Source organism: Haliotis rubra, unplaced genomic scaffold (genome assembly GCF_003918875.1).
Source record: "Haliotis rubra isolate DU_JTF1 unplaced genomic scaffold, ASM391887v1 Scf10, whole genome shotgun sequence".
NCBI classification, from domain to species: domain Eukaryota; kingdom Metazoa; phylum Mollusca; class Gastropoda; order Lepetellida; family Haliotidae; genus Haliotis; species Haliotis rubra.
In genome coordinates, this window is record NW_025764892.1 from 1,961,724 (window position 1) to 1,979,184 (window position 17,461).

Consider the following 17,461-nt stretch of genomic DNA (forward strand, 5'->3'; position numbering starts at 1 on the left):
ATACACAAAACACTGATGCCTGATCGAGACAGTTCAGACACAGTACTGATTTTGCAACCATTTCACATGAACTTAACCCCTTCCAGGGCACATTCTGTGCGACGAAGGTGGAAGGCTGTGGCGCAAACACTTGCAACGGTGGTCAGTGCATCGACAATAGTGACGGGGAATTCCAGTGTATGTGCCAGCCAGGGACGACAGGCTACAGATGTGAGAGACAGGTCTGACTGGGGGATATGAGCCTTGATGTGCTCATCCTTCTTCTGTAAGTGGTTCGTTGTTTTCATACCTGGAATGAGGGAATAAATATTATCTGTCAGACTGTCAAAGTATTACCTGTTGGGCATGGCAATGCATCCCCTATAGCTCAAGGGCTCACATTTTTGTAAACCTGAACTTACCTCTGGATTTCATTCTTGTATTTCTGACAGTCTCACATTATCTGCCCTTGATTTCCATATGGGAAATTGATTAACTATGCAGGTAGGTCTAACAAGTTACAAACCAGCGCCAATGTTGTTTGGGTAATGTTTTCCAGAAATTCAGCACTGGAAAAAACGATTGACATGCAAAAGAAATCCCTAAAAAAAAGGGTAGGATGTCTCCATGTCCATTAAACTTAAACAAACCTGAAGAGGTTTTCAATTCTTTGAAGAGAGTCGTCCTTGGGGTACATATTATGCATTTTCCGGCTGAAAATGTCCTGTGACAGTTGTATCAATGTTTTTTAATAAAAATATTGTACAATGAATATAAATCTTTTTATTTATTATACGGCCCCCACCTCGTGGGGTTACCTCCCGTTGTGCATGCGCACCAACTGGGTAAGAACCTAGGCCCATATCATCATTCCTTCTGCTGAATAAATCAGTGAACAGAATTGCGGGGAGGCGGGAGGCCCTACCCCAAGGACGACTCTCTTCAAAGAATTGAAAACCTCTTCAGGTTTGTTTAATTCTTTTTCATAGAGATCGTCCTTGGGGTACATATTATGCATAAACACAGACTCCCAAAGACCGGAGGCCAGGGAGGAGGGAATTCTGTCAAAGCACATACAAATAGCTATCGTTAATTGAATAATGTAACAGATGCCATAATCACTCACCTGTCACATGTCCCGGTTTGTGCTTCCGCGAGAGGCATTATGGGAGGGTAACTGACAGGGAGGAAATGTACTCAGATACGACCTCGCAGGTTAGCATAAGAATTCGCACATGATGCGAATGTAAACAAAACCCCACCCACCTTGTGTCGATTAGAGAGCACCGGAGGGGGGAATTTAAAAACGCTCACTACCGACCTATATTCTCCGTAGAGGATCGAAAGGAGGTTAAAACACCACCTGCGGACATGTCAATAAACACAATATTGAACAGCAGCGTCAACAAAACCAATGAACCAAGACTCACTCGGTCAGGGTGGCAGGACACTGTCCACTGGAGAGAACAGAACGGCCAAAACCCGCACGATTACGGGAATGTGTATCGAGCTGATAAACGTGCTAGGCTGGCTCCAAATAGCGGCAGAGCAGATCTCTTCAATGGGGAGTGCCGATGCAAAAGCTTTTGACGTGGCTACTGCCCTGACCGAGTGAGCCTTCAACCCCTCAGGGGGAGGCTTGCCCTTAGCCTGATATGCAGCACAAATGACCGAGACGAGCCAGCAAGACAAAGTCTGCTTGCTCGCCGGCGCCCCAGCCTTCCCGCCACCGTAACAGCAGAACAGATGGGTACCCGTACGGATTCCCTGTGTTCGTTTGAGATAGACCTCGAGAGTCTTACGGACATCCAACGGGTGAGTGCTCGTAGGAGAGGTCCCCGATGTGGAAGGCTGGGTAAGAGTAGGAAGTTCGATAGGAGCTGTCACATGGAAAGCGTGATCGACCTTCGGGCGGTACGTATCCGGGAGGCGAATGCTGACACGATCAGTGTGAAACACAGTCAGCGCCTGGTCGGATGACATAGCATGTAAGTCGCCTACCCTACGCCCAGATGTTACCACCACCAGAAAAACAGCCTTCCATGTTAACAACTGAATGGAAATAGCCGATAGACGTGAGAACGTAGGACCGGACTGCCAATCAAGCACAATTGACAAATCCCGAGGTGGGCTGGTTCGCCTGACAGCAGGTCGAACCCGATCCGCGCCAGCTAAAAGCGCTGTACGAGAGGGTGCTGCCCCAGAAGAGCACCATCGACAGGGGTGTGAAAAGTGGAAATAGCGGTGGAGTAGCCACGGATGGTCGAAGCCGCCAGGCCTTCTTCCAAATGAGCTTGCAAAAACTCCAATACTCGGACTAAATCCGCAGAAAAGGGATCTGCAATCCCCCTATCTGAACACCAGCGCGCATAGCGGAACCACCTATCCTCATACTGAACGTTTGTCGAATTCCGCCTCGAAGCCAGAATTGTGTCTGCAACTGCTGCAGGAATTCCGCGTGCTTCAAGGCTAGACCTGACAGAGGCCAAGCCACCCACTGAATCCTTGGATTGGGGTGTGGCGCGCCGTTCTGAGTGAGAATGTCCGGTCGCAAAGGTAATAGAACAGGAGGCTGAGCCAGACACCTGAGAATTACCGGAAACCAGCTCTGTGACGGCCAAAGCGGTGCCAGTAGCACAAGCAGCCGAGCTGGCTGGGTGGACAGCTGGGAGAGTGAGTGAGTGAGTTATTATTTAACGTCACATCGGCAATATTTCAGCCATATCGTGACGAGAACATTTGACATTGTAATAGAATATATATAGTTATTATAAAAACCTGCCGACGAAGGACAGTAGAAATACTAGACAATCACAGCTATCAATATAAAACTAGCGAACAAAGCTAAAATATTCCAATTAAAGAAGACAATACAATGTAAAAATGGGCTATAGATCGCCAACAACTGAAGGGAGATCACCATACTAGGAACCATGGGGACTTACATTACTTTTGCTACCTGCATGGACCCTAGTTGGATTTACACCATCCCTTCAGCCATTGGCGACAGAAGAGAAATCTAGCCATAAATTAAAAACACACTTATTCTACGATTAAAAAGCAGGTACACTTAGATTGACTAAATGCTTTGGGACTTACGTACCCTCTCAGGAGGACAATAATTTTACAATACTTCAACCCCCTTTGAGGATACAGCCACGACAGCTGGGAGAGGACACGGGGAATGAGTGGTAACGGCGGGAACGCCCAGAGCATTTTGCCCGTCCAATGCAACAGGAAGGCGTCGGCAGCCAACGCCCTCGGGTCCGGTATTCGAGAGCAGAACACGGGTGTCTGATTCGTCCCGCCGGACGCAAACAGATCCACCTGGAACGACCCGTACAACTGGGAGATAACTCCGAATATCTGCCGGTCGAGCATCCACTTGTGCAGGGCCAGGATCCGGCGAGAGAGAGCGTCTGCTCGCATGTTCTCCAGCCCCGGGAGATAAACAGGGAGTACCTGACAATCGCACTGGTCGCACCAGAGGAGAAAGTCCCATGTCTCCCAGAGGAGCGCTCAGGACACCGTGCCGCCTTGCTTCAGGATGTACGACATGGCCGTCTGGTTGTCCAACTGAAGACGAACCACCTGGCCCTGGACATGCTCTCGGAAGCGCTCGAAAACCAACCGCACAGCTCTCAGTTCCAACACGTTGATGTGAAGGCGGGCTTCGGCTTCGGACCAGAGTCCGGACACCGACAGACTGCCCAGAACACACCCCCCAGCCCGTGAGGGAAGCATCGGTCTGAACTGTAAGAGCTGGCGTCGGGATTTCCAAGGGGACCCCCTTGGTGAGGTTCCCGACATTGGTCCACCACTGAAGGTGAGGAGACAACCACCCGGGGACTGTGAAACCCTGCTCTAGGTCCTCCGAGTGAGCCCACAGACTCGCCAAAGCTTGCTGTATAGGGCGCATCCTCAACCGCGCCCGCCACACGACAGAGATAGTCGCCGCCATATGGCCCAGTAGACGGAGCCAAGTCCGTGCTGGTGCCTGGGGCTGGGAAAGGAACGAAGACACCATCTCCCGTACTCTGGTGACCCGGTCGGGCGACAAGGAAACAAGATCCTTGTGAGTTTGGAACCTCGCCCCGAGAAAAACCAAGTCCTGGGTGGGTACCAGGTCGGATTTCTTGAGGTTGATGATCCACCCCAGTCGAACTAGAATGTCTATCACCTTGTGAGTAGAATCTAGGCTCGCTGTCTGTGTTAGTGCACCGAGCAACCAGTCGTCGAGGTAAGGGTAACAACGCCTTCCTTGCGAGCGAGCGAGGGTAGCCGGGACTAACATGAGCTTGGTGAACACCCTGGGGGCAGTGGATATGCCGAAGGGGAGCACCCTGAATTGGTAATTCATCCCGTCGTAAGAGAACCGAAGGTACTGCTTGAACGATGGATGTATAGGCACATGTAGATACGCATCCTTTAGGTCGATTGACGTGAGCCAATCGCCGGGCTGACAGAGGAGATCACCGAGCGCAGTGTCTCCATCTTGAAGGTTGGAACCTCTAGCAGGCGATTCAACCCCTTGAGGTTGAGAATGGGACGGAACCCGCCATCTTTCTTTGGAACGAGGAAGTACGTGGAGTAAAATCCCGCCTGTTCCTCGCCCGGTGGTATGCGCGCTCGATAGCGGACTTGTCCAGCAAAGCCTGGACTTCGTCGCGCAGTATGTCCGCCCGTACCTGACATGACGGCACCGGAGTGCGGCGTATGCCGGTGAAGTCTGGCGGACCTCGCTTCCACAGTGGTAGATGGCCGACACTGACGGTGGACAGCACCCAAGTGTTGTTTGTAGCCTTCTCCCACTCCGGCAGGAATAGAGAGAGGCAGCCTCCCACTGGGACGGTGGGTAAGAGCGCGTGAGTGGTCCCGAGTAGCGGAGCTGACTGGGAGTGACACACGTCTTGTTCTACAGCCTGATGGGTTAACGGGAGGTCGGGGCAGACCTCCCGCGCCCGCGAAAAGGCTGGGAGCCAGTCGAAGAGGACTGCTCCTTGCCCTTACCCTTGGCGGGACGGCTCCTCCGCCTACCCCTGCCTAGCGGCCGAAGCCAGCCAGCAGACTCGGGAGAAGCCCGCGGGTGCTCCAACAAGGCCTTAGAGTCCTTGAAGGAGGTAGCTGCAGCTGCAGCCTCCCGGATGACCTGCTGTGCCCCAGGAAACAGCGTCGCTCCCAGACTGTAGGGGAGGGCCAGCAAGGTCTGCTGTGTAGCTGCCGAGTACCGAGACGTCGACAGCCACAGCTTGCGCATCCCCATGACTGCGCACATCACCGTCGATGCGGCTGACCGCAAGGAGTCGCGCGCGAGGTGTGCCTGTACTTTTCGGAAAGTTGACGGAGGAGAACAACATGCTGAGAAACGTCTCCAGCGTGCCCCTCCGACTCCAGGGCCGACCTCTGAATCGAGGAGAGGTAGGCCTCGTGGACCACCACCCGCACCTGCTGCATAGCGTTCCGGTACACCTCCTCGTAGGTCCGGTAAGCATGCTGCAGGGGGGCGCCCGCGAGGGCAAAAGGTGGCGTCAAACGCCCTTGCCTGGCAGCCTTAGCTGCTCCGGAGGAAGCCGAGCCTCCCCCCAGGGCGACCGAAGTGAACACACATTCGTCGACCACTGGTACGAAGAACAGGGAATCTTCCCCCAGCTGGTACCTCTTGACAAGCTCTGTCAAGTCAAAGCGGAGGCGTGACCCAGCCAAGAGGGGATCCACCACGTCCTGCACCAAGGACGGCAGAATGCGGAGCAGCGTCTGCGTGGGTTGCCTAGGGGCAAACGCCTCGCCTGGCAAGCGGAACTCAGTCGAGTCCGAGCAGCTGGTAGGCACCGCGGCCTGGGGAATGTACTCGGCAATGCGTTGCCGGACTTCCCTCAGAGCCGTAGAGAAACGGAAGGCACCCTCCGGCTCCTCGACCTCCCCAATGTCCATGGACTCGTCGCCCGAGCCCGAGTCCGAGGCTGGGTCTCCTCGCGAAGAGGACCCGAACTCCGACCCGGTGGGCGGCCTAGCACCAGACACAGAGGGAAGGGAAGAACCGAAGCAGCGCCCTGCTTCAGTGGCCAACACCACGCTTGGACTCCGGTCCCGAGACGCAAAACTGGCTCCTCTGCTCTCATGGGGCGGGACGGCGCAGGGACCGGAACCCCAGGAATCCTCAACGGACCCTGCGCCAACTCCGAGAGGGGGACTGGGAGAGAAGCCTCCCCCTCCGGGGCAGCCGAGGCGTCCGGACCCGAAGCCAGAGGCAACGGATCAACAGACGCCTCCAGGCCGAGGGATCGAGCCGGGCTCGGCGATCCCACCCTCAGACTCTCCGCCCCCTGCTCTGAGTGGGCGAGGAACTCCTGGCGGACTCGTGAACAAGGGACTTCACCGAGGCCATGTGCTGCTGGAATAATTGGGTTATGATATTCATGTCAAAACCGCTGGGAGCGGCAGTCGGCGCTTAGCCGCGAGATTTAGCTTTTTGGCCCTTAGATTTCGGCTTTTTTGCTTTAGACGGGGGGACCTGGGTCAGTTCCCCTCCCGCCTCTCGCATCTCCCGATAGAAGAGGAAGTCATCCACCCGCCTCTTCTGGGCTCGGGGGGAAAAGCCCATACAGATATCACAGGTGTCAGGGTTGTGTCCGCCTTTCTCAAGGCACACCAGACACTTATCATGCCTGTCGGCACGGGGAATACTCTGCCTGCAGACAGTACAACCGGAAAACGCCTGAAAGCAAACACGCAAGCATGTAGCTAACGGTGGACCAGCAGCATAAGATACACGTATAAAACATTGAAAATTACGTGAAGGCGACCACGGGAAGAAATAGTTGGTTAAAACGCAATATTACAACCACGTGGCACGCTAAACTTCCCGCCATGGAAGAGCAACATGTGCGTAAACCACGGGAAAGTTAGCGTAAAATAATTTGAATACAAAGTCACAATTAGGAGACAACCGACCACAAAGCTTTACTGTTCCTTTGAAGGACAATATAAAGACCATACATACAAGCAGTGACAGCAGAAGGAATGATTATACGGGCCTAGGAGCTTACCCAGTTGGTGCGCATGCGTAACGGGAGGTAACTCCACGAGGTGGGGGCCATATAATAAATCAAAAGTTTTTTATTTATTGTACAATATTTTTATTAAAAAACATTGATACAACTGTCACAGGACATTTTCAGCCGGAAAATGCATAATATGTACCCCAAGGACGATCTCTATGAAAAAGAATGTTGGTTTTAATGTCTAGGAAACATGAGTTACTTCCCCTTGTGTGAACATTTGATTGGCAGGTAAAGTGGTTATGAGAGGCAAGGGCAGGTAATTGCAGTTGCATGAACCATAGATCTGATTGAGGGGTTGGAGAAGGTTTACTGGGATACAAGCACTGGAGACAGAGAGGATGGTGTCGGTGATAATGGTGATGTGTTGAATCACAAACATTTTTCCATCAGATGTATCTTTTGTAAGTTATAAATGCTGTGATGTTATGACATATTTCCAAACTGAATTGTTTGTGGTTGTTATCTATACATCTTTTTTATTATCTTTGTTACAGGTGACATTGAAGAGAAAAATAGTTCTGAAGGAGACAGTGAGCATAATTTCAGTATGCACATTTTGCAAAACGTTTGGAATGTACATACAGTACTGCAGAAAATGTCTGTTTATATATATGTTTTGGGTTGTTCTGTTTACCAAAAGTGATATGATATGTGTAAGCGTTTTGACAGCTTTTAAGTGGATCATACACATGAAATTAGGCTATATTTAGAAAGAAAATGTTTGGTTATATATTTGATAACTTTTTGTATAGATCTAGATAACAAATATTCAAAACAGCAGGATTATTCATGCCATGAGAGTAAATTGTATGAAATGGAGCCATGAATTTTTTGAATATGAATAGAAGTTTTGTTTTTTTAAATGATTTCATCTGGACATATGTATTTTTCAGAGGTTTTTAAAAGTTCAAGCTTATAGGTTGCATAGTAACTGCAATGTCACAGAATAGTTTTAGTTGAAATTTTACACATTTATGTCAGCAATAATCTCTGTAGATTTAACATTTTGTGTTTTTTACTATTCATTTTTTTATCAGGTCAACATTACAGTTAAGCCATAGTGTGTACTACAAGTGTCACCATTTTCATGAGAAAAATCAAGTTAAACTTTTAAAAAATTATACATTTTTTGCATATTATGCTTTGAATTGTATGAGATGATCAACTTCAATGTTTCTACAAAGCTACATTCAATCAGAACATGTTATCTCAGCTGAAGATATACAAACAGTTTGGGGAAGGATGGGGCATAGTCTAAGGTGCTGCCTTCTGCTGTGCGGAGTTATGTACCTTTGGCACATCAGAATCCTATGATGGTTTGAATCCAGGTTCACCCTGATTATTTGACTAGGTTTGTCAACACCATTCCATTGCTGATGACTTTCCCCATTGTAGTACTGCCTCACCTGCCTCACTTACAGATTCCATTCCTAAGGGAGCAGTGGGGTAGCTCGTGGTTAAAGCATCTGCTCATCACGCTGAAAAACCCGGGTTTGCTTCCCCACATTGGTACAATTTGTGAAGCCCATTTCATGATATTGCTTGAATATTGCTAAAAGTGGTGTAAAACCATGCTCACTCACTCCGTTCATAAATTCACATGCCCTTGTGACAATGACGATTGACTTGCTGAATTTAGTTTAACGCATTATAAATGGACATGTTATTTTACCAAGTAAATCTGTTATGCATTTAACAGTTTTAATACTATAACATATTTGCTCAACTGAATTGGTGTTTTGGTTGTGATGCAACCTCATGTGCCTCTGCCAGTTATTTAAAGGTCTTTGTCAGAACATTTCTAGCATTCCTTCACAGATTGATCTATATATATTGTATACACATATATATGCCTGTAAACATGTACTGTTATTTATCAATATACTGATAGAGGTTATTGTCGATGTTCTGTTTCAGTATACTGCAGGTGTTATGATGCATGAATTGTCACTGCAGTTGGTTGTGGGCCCGTTATTACTATACCCGTCAGTGAAGATCCGGGTTAGAATTTATCTTTAGTTACTTCCATTGTATCAGGAATTCCAGGTAGGTTAGTGGTCGGCAATCAGCAACCAATGCTTGTCGTAAGAGGCGACTAACAGGATCGGGTGGTCAGGCTCGCTGACTTGGTTGACGCATGTCATTGCATCCCAACTGCGTACATCAACGCTCATGCTGTTGAACACTTATTTACAGACCGCCGCCATATAGCTGGAATATTGCTGAGTGCGGCGTAAAACTAAACGTACTCACTCACTTTTACTTTAGGGACTCTTCACAATTTATGGCTAGGGGGAATGGTGATGATTTTTATGGAGATGCATGTACAATGTGAATGACCCCCCCTAAAATTTATGTACGAAATAATTCCCCCCTGCATGTTGTGTACAAAATCAGTGACCCCCACCCCTACCCATAATTTCTAAGCATAATTTTAAACATATTTGATGTACACAAACACAATGACAACCACACACACACACACACCCACACACCACCAGTATGTGTGTACAAACTTGTTATATTTGTGTAAATCTTTTGCCTCATTGATATGAGAACCTGTCCTTGTTAGTCACATGGTGCATGTATTACCCAATCGAACATGTTTTCATTCAGTAATGTTTAGTTAATGTTTGTACAGTGGCATACTTTGTTTTGGACTGAGCTTTGTTCTGTGTTGTACAATTCAATTTGTTTGATGATCTTGTTTTCAAATACATCTGTCACAAAAGTGTGCAAGAATGGAACCTTTTTATATCTCGATGATCATATATTTTTATGAATTATTTTTTAAATGAACTATTTTTTATCCATGAAAATATATATGTTTGCTTTTGTGTTCTAAAACATCCATGACATTTCAAGGGTAGTGGTATATTGGTTAAAGTATGCATCTTTACACGGAAGGCCTGAGTTTGGTTGTCCACAAGAGTACATTGTGTGACACCTGTTTCTGGTCACCCTGTGATATTTCTGGAATAATATTGCTATACGATGCATAAAACCGTCCATGACATTGATCATGTGTTTGACATATCTCATTTTTCATCAACAATGGCAAGTTCTCTACTTACTTTCACACACCATTAACCACAAATCTTAATAGCATGAATCAGGCTGTGCAGGGGTCCTGTCTTCAGGGTGGAAGATCAAAGTTTGCCATTTGTTCATTTGTTTATCTTGCTTCCTTTAAAGATGCAGCTGAACATTAAGGGGTACACCTACAGAATACCCTAAACCTAAAGCTTAGCCTATCCTAACCCTAACCCTAAAGCTTACCCTAACCCTAACCCTAACCCTGACACCTACAGAATACCGGATACCTATCAGCCATATTGTTTAGTGTCACTTCAGCCTATCCCTAACCCTTACCCTAAACCTAATTCTTACCCTAAACTTAAACCTAAACCTTACCCTAAACCTAACCTTACCCTAACCCTAACCCTAAACCTTACCCTAACCCTAACCCTTAACCTAACCCTAAACCTAAACCTTACCCTAACCCTAAGTAAACTTGCATGCTTTCAAAGATGGCAGAGGTATCCGGTATTCTGTAGTCTTACCCATTAAACACATATGTAATTGTTTGAGTTTAAGATTTGAAAGAATACATTCATTTTAATCCCCTACACAAAGTGTTCTTTCTAAAAGAGTCATTGTGTGTGTATATATATTTATATCTGGTATATAGATCAGACTCACTTCTACTTCCTGTTTGATCTGCATTCTAGAAGTTGGTGAGTCAAAAATGAAAACATACAACTTTATGGATGACAACTTCTTGTTCATTGCATTAGCGACTAGATGTAGATTCTTACATCGTTATTTAGCTTAACAACAATGTCAGAATCTACATTAAAACATCGCTTAATGCAATAAACAAGAAGTTGTCATCCATAAAGTTGTATGTTTCATTTTTTACTTCTACTTTTACAGCAATGTAAGCTGTAGTGCTACAGGTTATCAGTATACAGACGTAATACGTTCTGCCCTTGTATCTTATATTACCTGTTGTTTACAATTGCTCTTTTAGAATTCATATTTCATATATATATTGCAAATATTTAGAACAAAAATGTTATGTTATGGTACTGAGCCTTCATCATTGTGTTATTGAATATGTTAAAGGCACAATGTCACACATTTTTGACAATATTTTGGCCTATGTTTTACATACTGGGGGCATACTTGACTTTAGCTTCCTATTGATGCAATAAAAGACTTATTACCCCTTACAATGTGCCTTAAATTGATAATTGAAACTTCAAGGCGAACAGCTTCCAAACAGGGAACACTTGCCATGTATGGAATGTAAACAATTGCTCCGTACATCGAAAACTTTTGCATGCGGTGTTGTGCGTGTTTGTCGAACTGGCCTCAATCACAAGTTGTGTTATAGGACATTCGTAAAGAGCGCTCCAAGGGACATAACTATGGGGTTCGCTTGAAATAATGTTCGGCCGGTAGAGGGACGAGTAGATTTAATGCAGCGTTGCATTAATTCATTCGAATGTTTTGATTTAAGTTTGTAATCTAAATGTGTAATTTTTCGGAATAAATTATAGGTAGCTTCCCTGAGGGCTGATAGTTAGAGAGAAATGCATTGTGCATTTTAGAGAAATGTGGTGTGACATTGTGCCTTTAAATTATTGTCACTAATCTCTCCACAGAACTCGCTAATCTTATTTTTCTTATCATTTTCAGTATTATGCCTAGCCTTTTGTATAATTTTGTTTATATTTAAGCTTATTTTTAGTTTTAAAATTATTGATAGTATTTTGTTATTAAGTTTGATTTACTTCAAATGATCTAATGTATATCTGTGTTACATTTGTTGGCAGTTTGCCAGTATCTCCTCCTTTGAGATCCTCCATTTTCCACAGAATGGAAAGGTTTGCCACAGATGGGAGACATATATTGTTCTATTAAATGATTTGATATGACCAATGTTTGTTTGTCATCTTGAAAGTGAGTGATATATAATTGTATATCACATGGTTAGCATTCCAGCCATACAGTTACTGTTATCTTAAGAAAGATAATGATTCTTTCTTTTGACTGGAGAACATTCTGGTTACTGCTTGTGGGATTAATTTGGATATGATATCACTCACACTTTGGTTTAGTTGATGGTGCCATTCTTACCTAGATGATGTAGGACATTGCCTATATCTGCCACTGGCCAAGATTTGATAATTTACAGTCTTTTCTGTAATATAGCTGGAATATAGCAGACTGAAAAACAACAAACTAATGACCACAAATAAATGACATATGTTTGTGTGTATACACCTTTTGGTTGAAAGCATCACATTTTGCTCTCCAGAGTAATATCCCTTAGTTTGTGCCAGGATCATCTGATAATTGTTTTAATCCTTGTACTGACATGATTATGATCCTTGGTGGTCATTGTAGCATACTAAAGGACATGAAAGAATGTATATACCTAGACCAGGAGGTTCAAGTTTAGAGGAATACTGAGTAGGTACAATGTTGTTCAGGCCCTGAAAATTGGAATTGATCTCCAGCAACCCGTTCTTGTCAGGCTCGTTGACTTGACACATGTCATCGTATCCCAGTTGTGTAGATCGGTGCTCATGCTGTTGATCACTAGATTGTCTGGTCCAGACATCATTAAATACAGACCGCCACAATATAGCTGGTATATTTCTGAGTGTGGTGTTGAGCAACAAACAAGCCAACCATTGTTGTTCATCCATCTAAGGTCTGGCTACTTCTGATGACATACACTTAGGGACCGTTCATAATTTATGGCTTGGGGGGTGATGATGATTTTTCTTTTATTATTATTATTTATTTAAAAAAAATTCGGGGGGATCACCCATTTTGTTCAGCGGGCAGCAATTTTGTACACACCTCCTTGGGGGTATTGTCAGCAATTTTGTACAGAAAGGTATGTTAAAATTTATGCTTAGAAATTATGGGAAGGGCAGGGGGGTCATTGATTTTGTACAGAAATTTTAGGCGGGTGGGGGTTGGTTATCATTCAAAGTGTACATGCTTCTCCATAATAATCTTGATCAACCCCAGCCCCCAACCAAAAATTATGAAGGGTCCCTTACTTGTAACTCCACAAGGGTCATGCATCCAACCAGTCATAACGCTGAAAAAAGGTGACACTAGGAATATGTTTTGGATCATGCAACCTGAAAAAGGATAACACAGAAATTCCAACACTGTGGCTGGGTAGCCTGGGCCACTGGTTTCCTCAAAATCATCGTTGGGTTTAGTGAGACAAACATTTCCAACAGAGGTAACTACGCATTCAGAATATATATTTTTTTGTCTTCAGTTTTTATGGAAAACGTTGTCTGGAACCTTTGTCTAATATATCTGAAGCTTGAAACGTGTGTCTCGTAAAAATCCGAGAAAGCTGTTCATTTCTGTTTGGCTAATGTTGACTTATTAAAGTTTGCCAAAAGTCGTTCATACATGACGAGAGATAGAATATCCACAGGTCTTTATTACCTGTAGAGATAGAATATCCACAGTAGTCTTTATTACCTGTCACGCCGAAGAGAATCCCCACTGGTTTTAATGAGATTGGTGTCATCTGGAATATTTAAAAGCGGCATAAAGTTAGAAACTCATTTTACCGGAGAATGCAGGTTTTAGAATAAAGATCAGGTATAATTTAAACTTATAGTTAGAAACTATTTTACCGGCATGCAGAGAATAAAGATCAGGTATAATGTGTTTACACGTGTACACATGCAACTGTATGGCGTGTCATGTGCAGCTAGCATTGTGAGACGTGATTCACGGATAAGGTCGGGTGAACACCTGTGACAAACAAAAGGGCTAGTGTTCGAGTGTTGTTTAGCGTTAAAGGATATAACAATGACTGGTTGACACCAAGTTGGTTACCCATGTCAGACTGCAGCATGGTGTTCAGGAAACGTACAAACCATTGCGGTCTTGGTCATAGACTAACACTTAACCTCTAGATATATATAATAGAAACCAACAATTCCTTTTAAATTGAAGAGGAGCCCGGTGAGAATGGAAATTCAGAACCTGAGGAAATCTAGACTTGCTTCATTTCGGGCTTAAGAATTGCAGAAAGGGCAAGGCGGTAGGGAAAATAATGTGGTTCAGGGATTCTGAGACAGACTAGGCTCGGTCAGCATGCAAGGACCCATGAAGAGTCGGTTTAGGATTGGTCTTCAACAACCCATGCTTGTCGTAAGAGGCGACCAACGGGATTGGATGGTCAGGCTCGCTAATTTGGTTGACACATGTCATCGTATCCCAATAGCGTAGGTTGATGCTCGTGCCGTTGATCGCTAGATTGTCTGGTCCAGACTCGATTATTTACAGACCGCCGCTATTTAGCTGTAATACTGAGTTATGAACCCTATAAAAAAATGGACTCCGTCCGTGCGTGCGTGCGTCCGTCCGTCCGTGCACATTTGTCTTTTCCAGAGCAGAACTCCAAAACCGTTCACTATTTCTTCACCAAACTTGGCACATACATGGATCTGGTGGTGAACTGGTGCCTTTTGGTAGTTTTGGAATTCTGAATAAAATATTTTTGGTGTTTCCATGGCAACAAGTTTGACTTAGACTGAAATTAGTGGTAGTGCTCTTTTCCGGAGCAGAACTCTAAAACCGTTCAATGTTTCTTCACCAAACTTGGCACATACATAAAAACATGATCGGCGGCAGTGAACGGGCTGGACAAATCGGTGAATAGCTAATTAAGTATCATAATTAATTCTGTTTCATTAATTTAACAAACGGCGGAGAAATTTTGTAAATGCCCCTGAAATATGGCGATAATCTTGAACGCTCCGTTGAAATCCATTTCGCCTCACATTCTGTCTATCCGCATTAGTTCAGGGACGCCAGCTCAGTCCAGTGGGTAGAGTGTTCCCTCGGAGAACGAAAAGTCGGTGGTCCGATCCCTCACGGTATCACAGCGAAACATGATGTTTGTATGTATTTCCAGATTTGCGTGGGGCTTTAAGTTGAGTGAGCTTAGTTTTACGTTGCTTTTAGCAATATTCCAGCAATATCACGGCGGGGGGCACCAGAAATGGGCTTCACACATTGTATCCATGTAGGGAATCGAACCCCGGTCATCAGCGTGCGAGCGAACGTTTTAACCACAAGGCTACACCACCGCTCTTTGGCATTAAGGGGAAAAACAGGACTTGTCGGCAAACACTTCCAAACGCACTTACGCACACAGGTATATAACTACATAGCTACAAGCTATATAACTGCAATAATCCTGCGACCTCACGATATGGCAGAAATACTGCCGATGTGACGTTTAATCTTAACTCAATTTTAACAATAAGCTTGAACAAGACGTTAAACCCACACTCTTGCCCATCTTCCCCATCTGACCCGTGAAGATCCGGGGCAGAATTGCTCTTCAGTAACCCATGCTTGTCGTAAGAGGCGACTAATGGGATCGGAAAGTGTCATGGTATCCCAATAGCGTAGATCGATGTTCATGCCGTTGGTCACCGGATTGTCTGGTCCAGACTCGATTATTTACAGATCGCCACAATATAGCTGGTATATTTCTGAGTGTGGTGTTGAGCAACAAACAAGCCAACCATTGTTGTTCATCCATCTAAGGTCGGGCCATATAGCTGGAATATTGCTGAGTGCGGCGTAAAACTAAAGTCACTCTCTCACCTTCCCCATCCGCAAGATGGCTCCCTGGGGCCCGTTTCAGAAAGCAATCGTAGCGCTACGACTGTCGTAATTGTACGTTAAAGTATGGGAGTAACGATCACCTTAGCGCCACGATCGCTTTGTGAAATGGGGCCCGGGTGGATGTTACATCTCAAGATAACTATTATGCATAATGTTTCTAAAGGTTGCATGACACAACATTCCTTTAAGCATATATCTGCTCTGGTCTTTATTCTAAAAGTTATACAGTAGGGATACAAAGGTTTGACAGATTACAGTTCCCTTATAGATAACTTTTTCTGCATGATGATACAGACACACATATGCATTATGCATGATGAACAACAGGGGGGCATGCGCCTCGCACTCAAAACATGTGCTGAATACAAAGACTCCTCAAACTGAGCTGTCGTGAAAGAAAGGGTTTTCAAAGAGTTTCCATTCCTTGCGCAGCGTAGGCCTAAAGCTCATCTTTTTGTTGTGTAAATTGTAGAGCGCTACTTGTGTTCATTAGTCATAGCTTGTTTACGTCGCTTTTTCAGGGGCGTGTATGCCTGTCACATTTAACAATAAGGCGAGGTTATTGCTGTGTCAATAGTTTTAAAAGCAGGAATGTAGGTATTTCGTATTTCAATAAAAGGGGACTAAGATCAAGAAAGGAAACCCTGTCCTGTGAAATATGGTATACACTTCAACTTCAACGGGCAATGAAAACACCCAGACAACTTCGACGAATCTATGGTCGTCGTAAGAGGCGTCTCAGTTCTCAGTTGATGGTACAATGTGGGAAGCCCATTTCTCGTGTCCCCCGCCGTGATATTGCTTGAATATTGCTAAAAGCGGCGTAAAACCCAACTCTCATTCACTCATTCAGTTGATGGTGTGTCATCGATCTATGGCGTGAAACTTAGCTCACCATATCTATCACTGGATCATCTAGTTGGGACTCGACCCGTGAAGATCCGGGTTAGAATGACCCATGCTTGTCGTAAGAGGCGACTAACGGGATGGGGTGGTCAGACTCGCTGACTTGGTTGAAACATGTCATCGTATCCAAAATGCGCAGATCGATGCCCATGCTGCTGATCACTTGATTGTCTGGTCCAGATTCGATTATTTACAGACCGCCGCCATATAGCTGGAATATTTCTGAGTGCGGCGTAAAACTAAACTCACTCATCCTAGTCGGGACTCGACTATGTACAGGCCGGATGATTCTCGATTAGCTTAAAACAAAAAAAATATTATCGAGCAATGCTTAAAAACAAAATCAGAATTATAACCGGGAAACCAGTGGTTGATAACACGAGCATCGATCAACATCAAGGTATGATGGTATAAACGTATGTTTGTTGTTGGTTTGTTGGTTGGTTAACGCCGCACTCAGCAATATTCCAGCTATATGGCGGCGGTCTGTAAACAATCAAGTCTAGAGAATACAGTGATCAACAGCATAATCATCAGTCTACGTAATCGGGATACAATGACATGTGGCAACTAAGATAGCGAGCGTGACCACCCGATCCCGTTAGCCACCTCTTACGACAATCACGGGTTGGTGAAGACCAATTCTAACCCGGATCTTCACGGGTCTCTGCCATGCGACATCGTGAGAACCATTCGTACCTTACTGCCTCGAACCTACTGTTCATCGAATAGCTTAAATGATATACCAGGCGTCATTAATAAACGGTCAAATAATATATAGCACATGTAAAGAAAGGTTTCTCAGAGATAATATTGTTTAA

The 17,461-nt window shown here is 45.0% G+C and overlaps 1 protein-coding gene and 1 long non-coding RNA gene across 2 annotated transcripts in view; one reads left to right on the forward strand and one right to left on the reverse strand.

Moving 5' to 3' along the window:
- Positions 1–8,949, forward strand: part of LOC124256342 (neurogenic locus notch homolog protein 1-like) — a 46,304-nt gene extending 37,355 nt beyond the window's left edge. The window contains 2 exon segments of the mRNA XM_046690366.1: positions 87–265; positions 7,535–8,949. Coding sequence (XP_046546322.1) covers positions 87–227 — 141 coding nt within the window. The 3' untranslated portion in view covers positions 228–265; positions 7,535–8,949.
- Positions 8,950–10,081: 1,132 nt separating this feature from the next.
- Positions 10,082–10,399, reverse strand: LOC124266226. The gene is made up of 2 exons (XR_006895686.1): positions 10,346–10,399; positions 10,082–10,261 (listed from the first exon to the last, which is right to left on the reverse strand). It is a non-coding gene; the product is annotated as an uncharacterized LOC124266226 (long non-coding RNA).
- Between the last annotated feature and the right edge of the window lie 7,062 nt (positions 10,400–17,461).